Genomic DNA, 19359 nt, shown 5'->3' on the forward strand with positions numbered 1-19359 from the left:
CCGTTTTCGCAGTTGTAACTTTCCCCCGAATTCTTCTGGAGAAACCGCCGTGCCCTTTCCTCCCTGGCCCAGCCTCGCCTCACCGCAGGGATTAGTTATGTAAATTGGAACTTAATCCCCTGAAGGCAAATTTGCAGTTCAAGTCCAAGTGGCTGCGAGGATGGCCAACTGGAACCAAGACCATCGGGGGCTGGCGGATGGTTTTGTCCTGCAGCCTAAGACAACCTCAAACCACACGGATCGCCTTCAGGTTACAAAGGCAACCAGCCAGATTTTTTCCCCCCACCCTTTTCTTTTAAACAAGTTCATAACACAATAGATAAAAGCAAAAAAAAACAAAACAAAAGAGGGGGAGAGGAGGGGAAACCCTCCCAGAAAAGTGAGCTAAGGCTGAGTGAATTTCCAGCAATGTGGTGAACGTATTGTCTGCCCCTGTGGCTCTCAAAGGAATGTAATAAAAGGAAGACAGCAACCCAGCAGGCAGCTTCTCAGGGAGCCGTCTGCCTTCCAGCCCCTTGATGTAACGCTTGAACAGGTGCAGGATAAAGGATGCTAAACTGGTGATTATTAGGGCTGCCGGAATGGCTTTCCTCTCCTCTCCGATGGGATTTTTTTTTTTTCTTTTTAAAGAAACCTTAGGGTGGGATATGCTGAACTTTCCGAGGCTTCGCGTCGTGTGGGAAACACCGAGCAAGAAGAAGGTCACCAATCTGAGAGACATCGATAACATTGATGCTGGTTTGGGGCTTATTTAAGTTGCTATAAATCAGGAATAGTTCCCATGGAGTCTCTGCAGCGATGCACTTGCGGCAGTAGAGACCTGCCAGGTTGCGTTCCAGGGAGGGCATCTCCCTGCAGAAGCATCAGCGGCTCTAAAGACTGACTTCAGAGTCAAGGTACAACCTCCTGGCTATTCACATACCTTGAAAACAATTTTAAGCGCCTACTCCTGGAAGCAGGGAGAGCAGCTTTTGGTTTGTTTGCCGTTTCCTTCACTATCGCAACCATCCCACTTCAGCGCTCGCAAAGAATAGGGAGGAAAAAAAAGATGTGAGGTAGCTCAGTGATTCCACAAACTCCATGCGTTTCCCAAGGAAGATACAACACTCCTTTTGATCCGATTTACACCACTTCTTATTTTAAAACACCAAAGAATCATGGAATGGGTTGGGTTGGGAGGGACCTCAAAGCCTATGCAGTTCCATCCCCTGCCATGGGCAGGGACACCTCCCACTGGATCCGGTTGCTCCAAGCCCCATCCAACCTGGCCTTGAACCTCTCCAGGGATGGGGCACCACCACTCGGGTTCCTCCTAGGCTTCTTTAATAAGATTTAATTCTTTTTGCTCTCTGTGCTTGGGTTTTCCTCATTTCTCCTCGCCTGTTTGGGTCAATGTATCCAAAGCAAAGTCTCTTTCTCCTGGTGTCCCAAAGTGCTCATGATGCTGTGGACTAAAGAGGACCTGCAGACGCAATCCCATTCCTCACTATCCTTTAGTTTTATTTCTTTTCACTGCTTTCCAGCTGATTTATCCTCAACATAAGGAGACAGAGCTGTTGGAATGGGTCCAGAGGAGGCTACAAAGATGATCCGAGGGCTGGAGCACCTCCCATAGGAGGACAGGCTGAGAGAGTTGGGGTTGTTCAGCCTGGAGAAGAGAAGGCTCCGAGGAGACCTTAGAGCAGCTTCCAGGACCTGAAGGGGCTACAAGAAAGCTGGGGAAGGGCTGTTCACAAAGGCCTGGAGCGACAGGACGAGGGGCAATGGGGGTAAACTGGAGAGGGGCAGATTTACACTAGACATAAAGAAGAATTTCTTCACTATGAGAGTGGTGAGGCCCTGTCCCAGGTTGCCCAGGGAAGTTATGGCTGCCCCATCCCTGGAGGGGTTCAAGGCCAGGTTGGATGGGGCTTGGAGCAACCGGATCCAGTGGGAGGTGTTCTCACCCATGGCAGGGGGTTGGAAATGAATGGGCTTTGAGGTCCCTTCCAACCTAAACCATTCCATGATTCTATGATTCCTTCCAACCCAAACTATTCTATGATTCTACGATTCTATGATTCTACAATTCCTTCCCACCCAAACTGTTCTATGATTCCTTCCAACCCAAAGTATTCTATGATTCTATGATTCCATGATTCTATGATTCCTTTCAACCCAAACTACTCAATGATTCTACAATTCCTTCCCACCCAAACTGTTCTACCATTCCTTCCAACCCAAACTATTCTATGATTCTACGATTCTACGATTCTATGATTCTATGATTCCTTCCAACCCAAAGTATTCTATGACTCTATGATTCTATGATTCCATGATTCTATGATTCCTTCCAACCCAAACTATTCTATGATTCTACGATTCCATGATTCTATGATTCCTTCCAACCCAAACTATTCTATGATTCTATGATTCTATGATTCCATGATTCTATGATTCCTTTCAACCCAAACCACTCAATGATTCCACAATTCCTTCCCACCCAAACTGTTCTACCATTCCTTCCAACCCAAACTCTTCTATGACTCTATGGTTTCTGACGCTTGTCCTGCACGGCGTAAACTTCCAGAAGGGAATGAAATACCCCCTGAAAGATACACAAAACAGGTGCCAAGGGGTTAACCCCCCCCCCCCTTTCTGAAGGAGCCTCCGGGACCAGGACAGGCGGTGGCGCTCACGGAGCCCCGATGGGTCCGAGAGGGATCGCAGAGATAATAGGATTTGCGGAACGGTCCTAAGTCCTCTCGCTCGGGAGCGATCTCTGTTGACCGCCTCGGGCACGCATCCAGCGCTTTGCACACACGGGTGCACACTCGGATTCTGCTCGGTTTGCCGGGGAGAAGAGGGGCGGGAGGATGGGGGGGGGGGTGGGGTGGTGATGCAGGGGGTGGGGGGAAAAAAGCGGGTGGTGGAAGGAAATGAAACAACCCCAAACGCATCAAGAAACGACCTAAAGCAGCTGGAGAAAAGGGTTCAAAAAGAACGCAATCTCACACACGCAGAGGCTCCGCAAAGAAACGCCCCCGCCCCGGCCAGGCTGCAATCCCCGAACCGCAGCTCGGAGAGGAGCATGCGGGCTGCGCAGCCATGATTGCAATGGGGGGGGGGGGGGTGTCCGCTGTGTTTGCAGGGGGGCATCGCCCCTGGGTCCCTCCCCACCCCCTTTTTCTTTCTTTCCATCCCTCCCATTCCCCCCCTGCGAGCTCCGCCCGACTCCGGGGTCGGAGTTGGGTGGGGGGGGGGGGGATGTTGGGCACCCCCGTGTGAAAGGCAGCGAGCTGGGAGGAGGAGGAGGAGGAGGAGGAGGAGGAGAGGAGGAGGAGAGGAGGAGGGAGGAGTGATGTGTGCGTAGAGAGGGAGGCGGGGGGGGTGGGAAGGAAACCCTCATGGAAGTATGAAGGAGATGGTGGGAGGCTGCTGTGTGTGTTCTGATGAGCGGGGCTGGGCGGAGAACCCGCTGGTCTATTGCGACGGGCACGGCTGCAATGTGGCTGTGCACCAAGGTAAGGCACCCCCCCATCCCATCCCGGGTACCCCCTACCTCGGGTACACCCCCCAACGCCACCCCCGGGGGGGGCACCGAGCATCCCCCCCCCGCCCCTCCGCCGGGAGCCCCGGGGAGGTTGGGGGTGGGGATGGATGCTGGGGGGGGGGGGGGGGGGAAGGCTTTGTTTTATCCCTATTGTTCTAAATAACGGTGCTGCCGGTGGCTCGGGGGAGGAGAAAGCCGGGGGGGGGGCAGCCTGGGGAACCGGGGGGGAGGGGGGTGTGAGGAATGGAGAGGAGTTGGATATCAGAGGCGACCCCCAGGATGGGGGGGCAGGCATCTCCTAGAGGATGGGGGGGATGCTGGGGACCGCCACCCTGCGAAGGAGGGGGAGGAGGGGGGGGTTATCTGGTTGCCCCCCCCGTTCCCTTCCTCTCCCCCCCCCCCCCCCCCCCCCCCGGTGCCCTGGGAAAGGGGGGGGGGTGGTGCCCAGCTTTGCCTCCGGTACCCTCTGTTCATCCCGGTGCTGCTGATGGCCCCGGGTAACCCCCATGGGGAGGGGGACACCCCCCCACCCCCCACCCCGGGGCTGCCTCCTGCAAGGGCAGGGAGGAAGGCAGCCCTCCTCCTCCTCCTCGCAGAGAGAGGGGCGATTTGCATTTTAAATAACTCGGAGCACACGGGAGAGGGGTGGAAAGTTTGTCCTCATCCCTCCGAACACACACACTCACCCCCCTACCAAAAAATATGGAAAAATACGTATTAGCTTTCGTCGGAACCCGGCAGAAAGGCCCTGCGATTGCCCTGCGTGGTTTGTTTTGAATCGCACGAAGGTTTCTGGTCTCATCTGGCATGTCTGTTTTTCCATCTATTATTATCCTCTCCATCTCCCTGCACATCTCCAGCCTCTTCCTGTGCAATCTCTTCCCTCCGTGTCTCCATGCACACGCTCCTGGCTCCGGCTGGGAATGTGTCCTGCTGTCAGCTGGAGCTTGGGCTTCCTTTGGATTTGGTATGGTTGGGGTATCCTCACGTCTTTAGGGAGAAGTCGCTTCCAACCAGGTGACTAAAAGGGAGTTGAAATGAGGAAGCGAAGCTCGCGGAGGGGATTTCTCCTCATTCGGAGGCAACGCTTGGTGTCTGCTGTCATCAGGGTGGCTCTGAGTGACCCATCAGGATGAGGGTCTCTCTGGAAAGTTGCTTCTTTCTATTTAATATTACCCATCTAAGCGTTACATCCTTCCCATTATTTATCGGACCACAGAGTAGGGAACAGGTGTCTTCATCACCTTCTTTTTTTTGGGCGGAGGGGGGGATAAAGGGTATTGGCATCCTTACGCCCACTCCCCAAATTAACGTAAACACTTCTATTTGCGAGCCAGAGCAGTTTTGGGTGTGCAAGGCTGTTATTCCTTCGGGGTGCCCGTTCCCAAGCCCACCCAGCTCCAGGGGGTGGAGGTTTGCTGCGGCGGTGGGGAAGCGGGCGCGTGGCGTTGTTTTGATAGAGTTGGACCGCGTTGGAGAAGTCTCAGAGAGGGCTCTGTTTGTGTGTTTGGAAAACACCACTGTCTGTTTAGGTCTTGTAAGAGTCCTTCAGGGTATAATAATTCATCAGGAGCGTAGCAGCGTGCGGTGGGTGTTCTTCAGCCCTCTTTGTAAAGCCTGTTGAGAAACCTTGCAGTAGAGCGGTGTTTTGGTAGGCTTTTATTTCTTAAATAGAAACAAACCACTGGAGGGGGATCAGCTGGGTCATCCGGTCTCATTCCGTACAATCCCACACCGGGTTTGGTATCTCGTTGTACTGCTTGAATATCCGCAAAGTTACCCTCTGAAATGATTGTACGGTTCAATAAAGAACTCTGTGTGTTTTTTTTAAGCTTATGTTATAGTTATATTAGAACCGATTCTTAAAACTACCGTTTCTGTGGCGATGGGTAGGAATCTTCTCTCTCCAGTAAAAAACTCAAAGTGTTAACAGAAGCGTCTGATTGGGAATGAAGACTCTACTGAGATAGTTAAGAACATTTACAAGCCGTATTTTCAACTCTGCCTTACATATGTTCTGCATTTTTCCTTGCTTTCTTCCTTGTTTTCTTCCCCTTTGAAGCAGTGGGCACAGAAGCTCGCACTGGCTCCAGCTGAGCGCTTGCTTTTGGCCCTACGCCCGCAGCTAAAGATGGACCCAAGGCAGGCTCCTCTGTCACTGCTTTCATGTAGTTTCTGTTTTCTTATGTGTATGCCTTGGCTCATCTTGCAGTCAGCTCTTTCGGTTTAGCTCTACGGTTGCATTCGTTTCCCTGGCTGATGTGGAATAACTCACATTAGAGAGAACCTAATTGCGGGTCGTGGCTGGTCCGTCCCCCAGGGAACATCGCGGCATTGCTTCCAACAGGATATTTTTCAGATGCTTTGTCCAACCTAGTTTCAAACGTCTCGAGCGACTGGGATTCCATTCCAACTGCCAGCTTGTGTTTGAAGGTGGAATAAGGAAGATATAGTTTGTTCTTTCCTCGGAGATTCCTATACGCTCATCTGAGATGCGTAGCCTTCCTTCTTACCGCTATCCTTACCAGCCTCGGTTGCTTTAAACCCACCTGCGTGGTGGCTGAGAGCCCTTTCAGGGTCTGAAACGTTTCCTTCGGGACTCATGAAGACCATCCTTGGATGGTTAGAGGGAGAAGGTCACCAAAGAAGGTGAACAGTCTCCAAGCAACATTGTCCTGTCAGAGAAGAGAGCTGATTTTAGAGAAGTGGGAGCTGCAGCTTGCAGGCGGAGACCCTGGGAGCATCGGTAGTGATGTAGAAAGCACGAGGGACACGTGTTAGAGCTGGATAAGAACACTAATTTTGTTAGGTTGTCAACTGGAGACTTGTATTAACATGGAACCTTCTCCCAGGGGTAGCCCTGCAAATCCGGAGTTCAGTGATCTTGGAAGCACGCTGCAAAAGGCTGCTGCTGGATGGGACTTGGGAGACTTGAAGGTGTGCAGTATAAACACAATTTCGCTTGGTGTCTGCCTGAATTCTCACTGAGATGATTTCTTTCACCATGCTGCGGTTTTATCTTAGTCCTAATTACGGTTAAGGTGCTTCATAGCCATCCATTTAGCAATTTTATATTTAGGTCACTAACGATGCTTGAAAAGTGAAGAGGTAAAATTGCTCCATTTTTGTTCACTAGGTCAGAATCGGACCCAGTTTATGAAGTGCTCCATTCCCGCTTAGGCCAGATTTGCGTAGGAATTGTTTACTTGAATAAAAGGATCACGCTGGACCTCTTGCGAAAGGCTGTCCGCTGCTGGTGGGCGTGGAAAGTAGAAAGGGGAATAAAATACAATATAGATGTCATTTTTGGTTTTGTCACGCGTCTCTGACTGATATCGGCTCTGGCAAACTTCTCTGTACGCCAGAGGAATTAAACGGTGCGCTTAAAGATGGTCTGATGGACTCTCTTTGCTTCTCTTCCAGCTTGCTATGGAATTGTCCAGGTTCCTACTGGACCCTGGTTCTGTCGGAAATGTGAATCTCAAGAGAGAGCCGCCAGGGTGGTGAGTACAAAGCACGCTTGTATTTACACCGAACAGGTTGCCCTGAGCAGTGGTGGTGCCCCATCCCTGGAGGGGTTCCAGGCCAGGTTGGATGGCGCTTGGAGCCCTGATCCAGTGGGAGGTGTCCCTGCCCATGGCAGGGGTGGGACTGGATGGGCTTTGCGGTTCCTTCCAACCCAAACCATTCTATGATTCTGTGATTCGATGCCCTCGATTCTCTGCTGGAAGTGATATGGTCCGTCAGCAAAAGCAATAGAGCCTGGCATTTCGGCACTCCTGTGGTTGTAGTCCCAGCTCTGCCTGTAACCTCCTGCTGAAGCTTGTTTGAACAGTAGGAATAATTGCATCCAGCGCTTTTAAACAAGGCTGTTAGCCTTTTGGATGAAGATGCTGCCAGAGGTGCTTTTAAGCAAGTTATCAATGACAAAGCTTTTGAGTCTACAGACCTCCATCTTCTAAAAAATGATAGCGTTCTTCTCAAAGGTGGTTCCTCTGCTTTTTCTATACAGCTCCTCAGGAAGCTTTGGAGTGGGGGGAGGTTGGCATCACCTGGGATTCTGCTGTACTGTCAAAGTTATCGCTCTGACTGACAGGAGGGATTGGCATTCCTATCTCGCAGCAAACAGTCTCCTCCATAAAGTCTTCTGAGTTTGTAGAACAGCAGAGGAAATGACAGGAAGCTGGATCCGGGTTTAGTTTCTGTCAAAGTAGCAATTTAGCAGTATAGAAAGCTTTACAAATGTTCTTAATTAATTCTGGCATTTTCCGGTGAGGCAGGGAAGTGGAAACAATCAGGCCAGGGCTGCCTCTTAGGTCTGCCTATGTGGCAAAGTTATTTGTGCTGTAAACTAGGCTGCGAGTTTATAGCACACGAGCTACGCTGCGGTGACTTCCCACGTGAGCTCTTCTCGGATCCGGCTGCACCAACCAAGTGTCGAGGCGCCAGGCTGTACATCTGTAACACCTCACTCATGCCATGGGTACAGCTCTTGCCATGCCGTAAATCCGAGAGAGCTTCTCCCTTTTGCTTTCTTAAAGATGGATTTAAATTCAGCTTTGGCTTTCCTGCAATCCAGCAGGCTTCAGGCAGCACCAACGATGTTTATTAGTGCCTTCGCTGCCTTCCGGACTGGTTTAGCTCAGTCTTTTCCGAAGCACACACCTAGCGAAGCTGGTGTAGGTGACCTCTGAGTCTGCGGATGCGCGCGGGGCTGAGCGACTTGCGTGCTCCATCTCAGCTGGGTGCTCCGCTCGCTGCAGTACACGGCTTTAATCTGTTTTGCAGATGGGCGAAGAACTTGGCAAAGATGAGTGAAGGAGGGAATTAGGTATCTGTACCATGCTTTTGCCGTCGCATTAACTCATTCCTCATTGGAAGCGGGAGTGTAAACAAGACCAGACTTCCAGACCTGAGCTCTGTTCCCATTGTAAGATGCTGCTTTTATGTGCACTGCAGTAAAGGAGATCAAATGTAGCTTTGAATGGTTTTATATCCTGCGGATAGTTTCATAGCAAAGAAAGGAATTTCGATTTCATGGGCCTCCTTCCGTGGCTCTCCCAACCGTGCAGGCAGAGAGCGGCTCTTCAGCGTTAGCTACGGTTTAACGTAAGCCGTTGTGAAACACAGGCGCACGAGCGTTCCTCACCTGGGCTCGGCGCGAGGACTGTGACTGTTCACTTGCACGTTGCACACTTCAAACCGCCCCCAAGGTATCGCAAAAACAATGACCCCACAGGTGGCTCCTTCTTTAACTCGCCCTCGGTGAAATCCGTTAGACAATGCGTGGTGGGCTTCAGTCATGCCATTCAGTCCGGTGGCATTCAGCCCTGCGACTATAATGACGGAACAGTGATAATCTGCCTTCCTAAGCAGAGCTGGGGATGATTTCCTATTTAAATCCTTCACCTTTTCAGTTAAACACCAGCAGTCATAGCAACAGACACGCAGATGGGTAAATACTTACAAAGGATCTCATTCTTTGATGTAGAGAACAGCGTGATCGGAGTTAAGGGAAATGAGTCAAGTCTTAGGAGAGCCGTGCGTGGCTCCGCCGCTAAAGCACTTTGACTTTGTGCTCCGTGGTCTGGCGAGGGTGGGGTGCTCCCACTGCCCTGGGCTTTCTCCAGCTGTAAGATGGGCTGGATCAGACGCTGCCGTGAGGATCTCCAAGGAGAGGTGTTGCTATTTGAGCGCCGAATCCACCGACACCATCAGCAGGGTGAATTGTTGTTCCCGTTCCTTTCACAATGACTCGGTGGCAGACTCCTTTGAAAAAACAACAATGTTTTTCTTCCCATTTCTGCCTTCGGAGAAGAATCTTAAAGCGGTTCAGAAGCTTTGTCCATAACAAACATATTCAGTGGTTAAATATTGATAGTTTGGCTTTGAAACTGAGATACGGAGTGCGTGAAGAATACTGCGCTCCTCGGGGAGTGCTTCAAAACATGGGTCTCCTGGTTTCTATATCTCTTGGAGGAGGAGAGATGACCTCCATCCCTTCTCTCCAGCACTGGAAAGAGAGCTCAGGAGCCCTAAATGCAGTCCTCTTGGGGGTATATCCCGGCGTGAGAAGCCCCAGTGGTTCAGGACATGCTGAGGGACATGGTTTAGGGAGTGTTAGGAATGGTTGGACTCGATGATCCAATGGGTCCTTTCCAACCTTGTGATTCTGTGATTTCTAGCAGGAGCTCTATCCTTACTCATCACAACCTGCTTTAAACCAACCAAGCTTTGCTCTTTGCCCAGAGTTGCAATAAAAACCCCTGGAGACTGCCTCAGCCTTTGCAGGTTGCATTAAAGGCAGAGGTACCTCTAATCCCTGCTTCTAACCCCTCCTCAGATGCTCAGGTCCCTAAAGGATGCTGCGGATGTTATTGTGCTTACGGTAAGCAACTGAAAGCCCATCCACTTTGTAATCAAATTGCCTGGGAAGCCCGGTGAGCTGCAATGGCCAGAGGGCACTCATGTGAGGGATCATGTGAAGGCTTTAGCTGTCATTTAGAGGCAGAGCTATTAAAAGTCTTGTGTGGGGCCGATGGAGCTGTTAACCCCTCTTGTTACAATCAGAGCTTTGCTAATCGCGTGGTGGGAGAGCTGCTTTGATCTGAGGGGTGGAGGGGAGAGCGGAGGGGCCTTTTCAAGTGCAAATTTCTTATTACAGTGTCTCAGTTAACCCAGTTCTTTTGCTGTCTTGGCTCTGCTGGGCTTTCCATAGTAAACGCGAGAGCAGCTCTCCAACCTGGACCTGTGAGAAACGCTTCCCGTACGCATCCATCCTATGAAGATGTAGGGAAAGTGAGATGGGCAACCGACAGCGCATCTCTCTTTGTCCCTCGTCTGGTATTTATATGTTATCACCGGGATTTCGTGCTTGTCGAAGGTGCCTCTTTGACAGCCCCGCACGCTTGACTCTCATAAAAGTGTTGGAGGATCCTCCTTGCTTCCAGTAGCGTTGGAATCCTATTTATTTCCCAAGAAAGATATTGAGCTGCTGGAGAGTGTCCAGAGGAGGGCAATGAGGCTGGTGAAGGGTCTGGAGCACAAATCTTATGAGGAGCAGCTGAAGGAACTGGGATTTTTAGCATCCTCTTCTCCAGGCTAAAAGTTGACCTTATTGCTCCCTACAATTACCTAAAAGGAGGTTGTAGGGAGGTGGATGTTAGTCTGTTCCACCACGTAACAAGTGATAGGACAGGAGGAAATGGCCTCAAGTTGCACCAGGAAAGGTTTAGGTTGAGTAGGCAACCTTCCAGTACCCGAAGGGGCTACAAGGAAGCTGAAGAGGGACTGTTTACAAAGGCTTGTAGCGACAGGACGAGGGGCAATGGGTATAAACTGGAGAGGGGCAGATTTAGACTGGACATAAGGAGGAATATTTTCACTATGAGGGTGGGGAGGCACTGGCCCAGGTTGCCCAGGGAGGTTGTGGCTGCCCCATCCCTGGAGGTGTTCAGGTTGGATGGGGCTTGGGCATCTGATCCAGTGGGAGGTGTCCCTACCCATGGCAGGGGGTTGGAGCCGAATGATATTTAAGGTCCCTTCCAACCCAAACTATTCTATGAGTCTATGAATATAAGGTAAAATTTCTTTACTGAGTGGTGAAGCGTTGGAAGAGGCCATCTAGGGCAATGCTGGAGTCCTTGTCCCTGGAGAGGTTCCAACCCCATGTACATATGGTGCTTCAGGACGTGGATTAGTAGGAATGTTGGTATTGTGTTGATGGTTGGACTGAATGATCTTTTCCAGCCTTAACAATTCAATGATTCTGTGATCGTGGCTGCCTGTCCAGGAGGTAAAACTTCAGCAGAGGAAATCTTGAGCTGGCTTGAGGAAAACCACCTTTGTGGAAGGTCCCTGGGGACTTCTTTGTGGCAGAGGCTTTTGCCTACGATCAGCTATTGTTCAATACGTTGGTGTTTTTTGGGGCCCAGGGCACCTGCCCCATTCTGCTCACCATACCCAAGCGATCACAGCCAAGCGTCGGCAAGCGAGAGCTCCGGGTCCCGCACGCTCATAGCAGCACCGCCCGCTGTCTCACTTTGACACCGGGCACCTCATTTCAGAACTTAATGACAAAGCACATCTTTCACAGAAAAACAGGCTTTTGGGGGGTTGTTTTGATTTGGTTTTTTTAACCAATCGGACATTTCTACTGGGGAAGGAAAAGGTTCCTCCCTCGGGGGTTTTCAGACTTTTTCTAAAGTTGGAGAAAACTACAAACACGTAGATGTTTTGGGATGCTGAGGGAGCTTCCTCCTCCTCCTAGGTGACAGGGACTCGCTGATGCTGATGTTCCCCTCACGTCCTCTCCATCACACCTCAGCCTTCCCCAAGGGTGGGTTTGGGGGGAGCAGGGTCCCCACCCACCATTCCCAGGACCAGACTCACCATGACTCCCCACGCCCCACCAGCCTCAGCCGCCTCTCATGAGGTTGGAAAAAAACAAGAGAAAGAGAAAAGGAAGGAAAGAGGCAAAGATAGATAATGGCTTCTTTTTATTCGCCTTCTGCTCTCTGAGTCACGGTTTTCAGTTTTAGTCCCCAACCGCAAAGCCTCGTCTTTAAAAAGCCCCGTGAAAGTCAAGGTTCGCTTGTAGCCTCGTGGCTCTTAGGCTGAGGCTTTAAATACGTCCCCATCAGGACGATATTGAGCTGTGTCAGAGTATCTCTTTGCACCCAAACTCTGCTCAGCCCTCCTTCCACTTCCTCTCTTTGAAAGCCGCCCCGTCTTTCACACCCGTGTTGTAAATGAATCATCTCTTTTCTGGCCCCGCGCCCCTGGGAGTTCCATTAAAATTGTTTTGTTTCTGCTTAATTTCAAGAGATGTGAACTGTGTCCCCACAAGGATGGAGCCTTGAAACGGACCGACAACGGAGGTGAGTACCCTGCGCAGAGCAACCGGGGGCTCGGCAGCTGTCCTGGGCAAAAAAATCATTTATTTCTGACCGTGTGAGACCAGAAGGGGAAGGCTGGAGGCTGCCGAGGAATGAAAAAAACTACCTTTTTCACTTTCTGGAGCCTCCACAGCAAGAAGAACCTTCCCCTGGAGGGGGAACCTCTCTGGCCTCTGGCTGGCATTGAAGCAGAACCCCTGCAATGTCTTCGATATAACCTCCCGGGAATCGGTGCCTGATCTGGCATAGCTTCCAGAACTGTGGGTGTTGCAGAGTTATTGGCTGCACGCTCGCACAGCAGTGGTGCGATCCTCGGGTTAACAGAGCCTCAGCCTTGAGTCTCCATCCAAGAGCAGGGATAAGGATGCAGGAAAGATGTTTCTCTCTGCAGGACTTACGTGCTGAGCACTGATGCTTCTCAGCCTCCGGTACTGTGAAGCACCGTGGGCTCTGATTTCCGTTGTCAGAGCTTTTCGCTATTGATGCTCCTGGCTGCGTCGATCAAACTTAATTTTTCTCAAAACCTTATTTTTCAGGAAGGCTTCTCTGCTCCTCCCTGCCACTTACCATAACCTACAAGGAGTTAAATTAGGCAAGGAGATTTTTATTCTAATAGATCCGATATTTAGAGAAGAAGCCCGAAGTTCAGGATATCTTGTAGAAGTGGTTAGAAGTGCCACGAGCCTCAGTGCAACAGCACAAGTGTCGTGTTGGGGGATGATTTGATAATGACATAACATCTTCTTCCACACGTATTGTTATGTGGTTTGGTCAGGTCTGTGTGGACAGGCACAAGAAGGCTTGCAACCATGGTTTTAAGCTGAAAGAGAAGAGATTTAGATGAGACCTTAGGGAGAAATGTTTTGCTGTGAGGGTGGGGAGGCCCTGGCCCAGGTTGCCCAGAGCAGTGGTGGTGCCCCATCCCTGGAGGGGTTCCAGGCCAGGTTGGATGGGGCTTGGAGCAACCGGATCCAGTGGGAGGTTGGAACTGGATGGGCTTTAAGGTCCTTTCCAACTCAAAGCATTCTATAAATAATATAGCCCAGGTACTTACAGTGCTTTATGATTCCGTAACCACAGAGTTTAGTTCCACCTGCCCAGGTGAATCCATCCTAGTTCTAGCCAAATCCTTCCAATGCAGTTGCCATACTGATATGGATCAGCCCCCAAAAGCTCCTGACCTTCAAACTTTCTCAGTTCTGTCCTGACCAGATGGAATTTCAAGGTATACATCTGATTTGGGAAGCGTCTTGGTGGATTTAGATTGGTGTCTAACTTGGCTTGCTGAAAAAGAGCCACCTATCGCTGTTGATAACAGCCAGTAAAGGGAGCTTTGTTTCCAGTGGCATGATGGGATTACACATCAAACCTGTCCCATCAGCATCATTTACTGCTTGGGTGCTTTTCCAGGGTTTGGTTAGTTCTTCAGTTCTGGCTCTCAGGTCCCGAGGAGGGTGATTTTTAGGAACGAAGAGCATTGTACCATTCTTTTCCCAGAGAAATCGCTGCTTTCTTATTTAATCTGGAGGTGGTATCTGTCTGTCTTTCACCCACGAAGGATTTGATTCCTAACCATGTTACAACGAGCCGCATTTCAAATGTGACTTCGGTTGGCTCCCTTCCTACACTCTCTTCCTTCTCTCCCTCTCCTGCGTGTCTGCGGCCCTGAGTTTAAGACTCTTCTTGGTTGCCCCGTGTGAATCTCCGCCCTCTGCCTTGTTTGCTTCCCCAGGGTGGGCCCACGTCGTCTGTGCTTTGTACATCCCGGAGGTACAGTTTGCCAACGTGCTCACCATGGAGCCCATTGTCCTGCAGTATGTACCCCACGACCGCTTCAACAAGGTAAGGCCGTCTCTTTCTGCTGCTGCCCCAAGTGTACTTGTGCCACCTTGGCTTTTTGGGGTCATCTTGTTCTACCGTATCTCCTGTCCAGTGTATTTTCATTTCAAGGTACTCAGATTCCTTTAAAACTAACTAATAAAGCGGATCCCCATGCCTAAAAGTAACTTTTTGGTCCTTTGTTTCTCTCTTTCCCAACTTCCTGCAACTTGAGCAGTCTCCACCTTGGAGTTTTGTGTTGGTTGCTCCACGTTTTGATCTGAAGCAATGGTTTTCTGAGGCAAAAAAAAGAAGATGCATGAGTTTTGTGCGAAATAACCCAAAGCTGTTGTCATAGGAGGGAGAGGACTGGACACCAAGTTATGAGTTCTTGAAGGCTTTGCCTCCTGGGGAACAGTGAGAGGGAAGCAGACGCTTTACCTCTTTGGCTGAGTGCTTTTCCTTTCGTTTTGCAGACCTGCTACATCTGTGAAGAGCAGGGCAGGGAGAGCAAAGCAGCGTCTGGAGCGTGCATGGCCTGTAACCGGCACGGCTGCCGACAAGCTTTCCACGTCACCTGGTGAGTTCTCCACAGCATCACCCCAAGAATAGTCCCAGCTATTGTTTTTGCTGCTCAGGCTTTGAGGTTGTGCCAAACGGGTGATGTGGGGAGTTGACCTAATCAGCCTGGGTTGGTTTTGTGCAAGGAGTATCTGGTCCTTGCTCGGTTTGTGAGGGGAACTTCCCCAGGAAGGCTGAGGTTTCACCAGCGAGCCTTCCCTGCTGAGAACCAAGGCTGGGGATTTCCCTAAGACTGTGTGGAATCCAAGAAGAGAAGAGATGAGTCACGACCGAGGAATGTTCCTTCTCCAGCAGAGTACATACAAGAGTATCATCTAGATGATGTGATTTTAAGGGCTGATATCCTCATGTACCCTCGCAGTCTTGAAAACAACATTGTCTACCAGCAGAACGGGGAGATTCCGGGCTTTTCATGGATTCCTTACTCATTAAAGGTCTTTTGTTGGAGTTGTTACTGGTCTCCCAGGCCGCTCTTAAGAACAAACAACAATCGCGAGGCAGTTTGGTAAAAAAGTGCTGATGGTTTTGAAGATCTAAATATAAATTAAAGAGTCTGAACTTTTCTGCCCTCCTTGCTTAGTCTTTGCCAAGCAGAACACGAAACTTTGAGACCCTACCCGGCTATCCTGAACTATTACAGAATCATAGAATAGTTTAGGTTGGAAGGGACCATAAAGATCATCCAGTTCCAACCCCTTGCCATGGGCACGGACACCTCCCACGGGATCAGGTTGCCCACGGCCCCATCCAACCTGGCTTCGAACATCTCTAGGCTGTATTCTTTGTCCTTTGATGGGATACATGGCCTGGCTGTACAATTTGCTTTATTCTTCTCCTAATTCCATGTGTTTCAGCGCCCAGATGGCTGGCCTGTTATGTGAAGAGGAGGTCCTAGAAGTTGACAATGTCAAATACTGTGGCTACTGCAAGTACCACTTCAATAAAATGGTGAGTTTCTTTATCCCTGCAATGGACTTTTGAGTTTTTTAGTCGCATAAAAGGCATTGTCTTCATCGTAGATTGTGTCTGTGCTTAGAGCAGTAAGAATTGCCAGGAACACATAACCGAGGCCCACAGCCTGCTTTCTATTTTAGTCAGAGTCACTTAGGAATAAAGATAAATTTCTATTTTGCATTTCTATAGCATCTTTAAACCTGTTTTCAAAACCAGGGGTTGGATTCTTCCCGTCTGTTTTGGCTTCCCTGACCCACACTGAAAGATAAGCCCCAAGGAGGGGGAGCAGCCGCGGTGTGTGATGCTCCAGGGAGTTAAGGACGTAGCTCAGGCACGCTGGGCAGGAGAGTGCAGCACAGAACAGCCAGAACTGCTGCCTGAGCACAGAAACAGCCGAGAAAAGACCTGGAGTCCTTCTGTTGGAGGGGTATTTGGGGCAAAGGACTTCCCCTTATTCATTACGGCACCCAGAGGGAAGAGAGGAACCCTTTTCCTGCTCTGCATAATTAGTAGACACCTGCTCTCCCCCCTCCAGCAAAAAGGAAACTTGATCCTCTCCCCACAGCTTTATGTCTCAGTGGCTCCTTTGTTGCTGGCCTTTCCCACTTTCCTTCCAGCTTATCAGTGCTGTCACATACAGTGACTGATGTCTCCGAGCTTCCCCTCAAAGTCAAACCAGAGGACACCTCCCGTGCCCTTCAGGTCCCCTCCGTATCTGGCACAAGCGTAGCTCAGGATCAAGTTCACCGATGCGGAGATAGATCGCAGGACTTGCAGTGGCTGTGCCTGGAGTCTGAGCACAGGGCATCCTCCCGCACACCCCTGTGCCGCACTCAGGACTGACCGCTTGGACACCGCTCTTCCAGAGGACTGCGGTCCACGTGTGAGGAACCAGGCTGGACATCTGCTACAAGAAGAGCTCGGTCCTGCATGTGTTAGCCATTTGCTGTAACTCTGCTCACTGTAACGGTGAAAACTGGACTTTCTAACACTGTTTCCTCTCTCTTTGTCATTTTTCTCCTGTTCTCCACCTCCTCTCCCCTTCCCCGCTTACCTCAGAAGACCTCACGTCACTCTGGAGGTAGCTCCTTCATTGCTGGAAGGAGGAGTCGATCCACGTCCCCTACTCAAGAGAAGCACGTATCCCACCATGAAAGGCCAAAGAAGGTAAGATCCGCGCCGAGGTGGTCCATCCGGAGAGGCACGGTCTTGTGGGATGGAGGCGAGAAGGGGAAGAGTGTGCAGAGAGCACCCGTGGCTCCTCAGGTGAACCCTGGCTCTGCGAAGAGTTTCACAGAGATCTGAATAGCGGCTGTGTTTTTTATACAGCCCTCTGGGAACGTGTGTGGAAGGAGAGCAGCACAGCCAGGGGCAACGTGGGGCCAAGTTGGGTTATATCAGAAGGGCCCTGGCAGGAAGTGCCGATGAAACGTGTGGCTTTCCCCTTTCTGCTTTGTGGATGACATTGTGCTACGGTTTCCAGCTACTGATTTATCTGCCTGGAAGTAGTTTGGACTCTGGTTTTAAAGCTCAAGGAGAGAAAGTTGGAGGTCGTTGTCCTCACATCCCAGAGTCCATGTTTTAAAGTACAAAAAGGCACTGATTAGTAATCTGCGTTGTGGCCAGCGGGTTCGTTGTAGGTAAAACCAATATCTCATATCAACTAGGTAGTAGTTTGTTAGATTAACCAGCCATGGGGATCGCACCTGCTTGGCGTCTACCTGTGAGAAGAGTTTTTATCTACCTTAAACAATTATCGAGGAGAACATCGCATGCCAGCTCTGACTGGCAAAGGCAGTTATTTATCCAGCTTTGCTGATTAAGATGTGCTCATCAAAACCGCTGCAGTGTTACAGGACATGTTAACAGCACACCGAGGTTCATAATTAACCAACTGACTCACGTGACGAATGCTCATATTTCAAGGAAAAACAGCAGGGAATGCATGAGGCAGAGCTCCAGCAGATCCCTGCCTTCTGACCGGGGAGTGGGTTCCAGTCTGGAAGGGTTGTGCCAAAAGAAAGGAGGAGGTTGTGATGTACTTGTTACTTATAACGTCAAATGGCCCTACGAGGTAGGACGTGTGGGTTTTTGAGGACTCAGGCAAGCGGCAGCAGAATAAGAAATCTTCTCTTCGTGGATGTGGCTTTTGCAGTATGAAGAATCCGGAACATAGCACTGCCAACCTCCTTTGCCTCCCGTCTATCCAGAGCGGTGGGGTGGGATCTGGTGGCAGAAATAACTTAAACAGAGATATTCTCAGTATGGTGAAAGAGTTTTTAATACTTTATGGGCCATATCTTGGGGTTTTTTTTAGCAGAAATCCAGAATTACTCTACCAAGCAACCTCTGGATACATTCCACTCCAGTCAAAAGCCAAGAGACACAATTGGTGATAGCCCTGCAAAGCTGAAAGAGAGAAGATTTAGATGAGACCTTAGGCAGAAAGTTTCCCTGTGAGGGTGGGGAGGCCCTGTCTCGTTGGATGGGGCTTGGAGCAACCGGATCCAGTGGGAGGTGTCCCTGCCCATGGCAGGAGGTGGGACTGGATGGGCTTTGAGGTCCCTTCCAACCCAAACCATTCCATGATTCTCTGAAATCGCCGCGTGAATCCTTTAAAAAGCCTTGCCGTGGGCGTCTGGCTGTTCTTTTCTGTTGGTTTTTCTTTGTTTTGTTGGCATCCTCACAATGCAGAAACGATTTTGAAAGGTAGCGTTAGTGACCCACATCCAGAAACAGCCCGATGCCACTCCAGTGGGTTCCGTGGCCTAAGTCTGATGGATCTCAGCCCGAGGAACGAGGGCATCCAGGCTTTCAAAAGCAGCACAGCCATCAGTTAACGCTGACTGACACCCTCCTGGCGTGCCCAGCCCAAAGGCCATAAATTGTGTGGGCAGGAAAGCCATCTCCTTCTTTATTTACAGAGGTTATCCCGCAATATCCAGTTTGAAGCGCTGCCCACCACGTCCATTACACGTTTCGGGAGCCTTGCCCAAACCGTACCTGATACATAGACAAACAAGGCAAACCTCGCGCTTCCAAAGCGGCGCGTACCCCGCAGCCAACACCGCGGCAGAACATTTCCTGCCGCCGACACGGCTGAAGCGTACGGGGAGTATTTACTTCTCTTGTGTGTTCAGCTGCTGCGAGGAGAGGAGGAGGCGAGAGGGAGAAAGAGCATCTGTGCCGCGGCCGGGGAGCGAGCGCTTGGCACAAGGTGAAGGGCTCGGCTGGAACGTGCTATTTTTAGCCGGCAAGCAGACAGAGGGGTGGGGGGAAAGGGCAGGATCCGGGAGATTGACAGGAGCTTTGGAGAGCTCGGCTGTAATTATAACCGACGGACGGTGCGAGTCCAAGGCTTGGGGGAACCGTACGAGGGTTTCTATATTTGCACAGCTTCTGGTGGCAGGGCTGCGAGCGCAGTCACGCGCCTGGCAGGTAGGAGCAGAGAGCGCTGCTTCCCGGCTTTGCTTGGAAAGCGGGTCAGCGCCAGGGGGAGAGCGAAAACAGGAGGAATACGGGTTTATTTATAGGCTTCTCGGTGGCGCTTGCCACTATTGTTAGCCTCTGGGTTCC

The 19359-nt window shown here is 50.6% G+C and overlaps 1 protein-coding gene across 1 annotated transcript in view; it reads left to right on the top strand.

The window, feature by feature from the left end:
* The first annotated feature begins 3372 nt into the window (after positions 1-3372).
* The window catches only part of MLLT6 (MLLT6, PHD finger containing), a 45638-nt gene continuing 29651 nt past the window's right edge, over positions 3373-19359 (top strand). The window contains 7 exon segments of the mRNA XM_054088306.1: positions 3373-3503; positions 6956-7035; positions 12357-12411; positions 14162-14271; positions 14724-14827; positions 15684-15777; positions 16843-16950. Coding sequence (XP_053944281.1) covers positions 3395-3503; positions 6956-7035; positions 12357-12411; positions 14162-14271; positions 14724-14827; positions 15684-15777; positions 16843-16950 — 660 coding nt within the window. The 5' untranslated portion in view covers positions 3373-3394.

This window comes from Cuculus canorus, chromosome 25, assembly GCF_017976375.1.
Source record: "Cuculus canorus isolate bCucCan1 chromosome 25, bCucCan1.pri, whole genome shotgun sequence".
Taxonomy (NCBI): domain Eukaryota; kingdom Metazoa; phylum Chordata; class Aves; order Cuculiformes; family Cuculidae; genus Cuculus; species Cuculus canorus.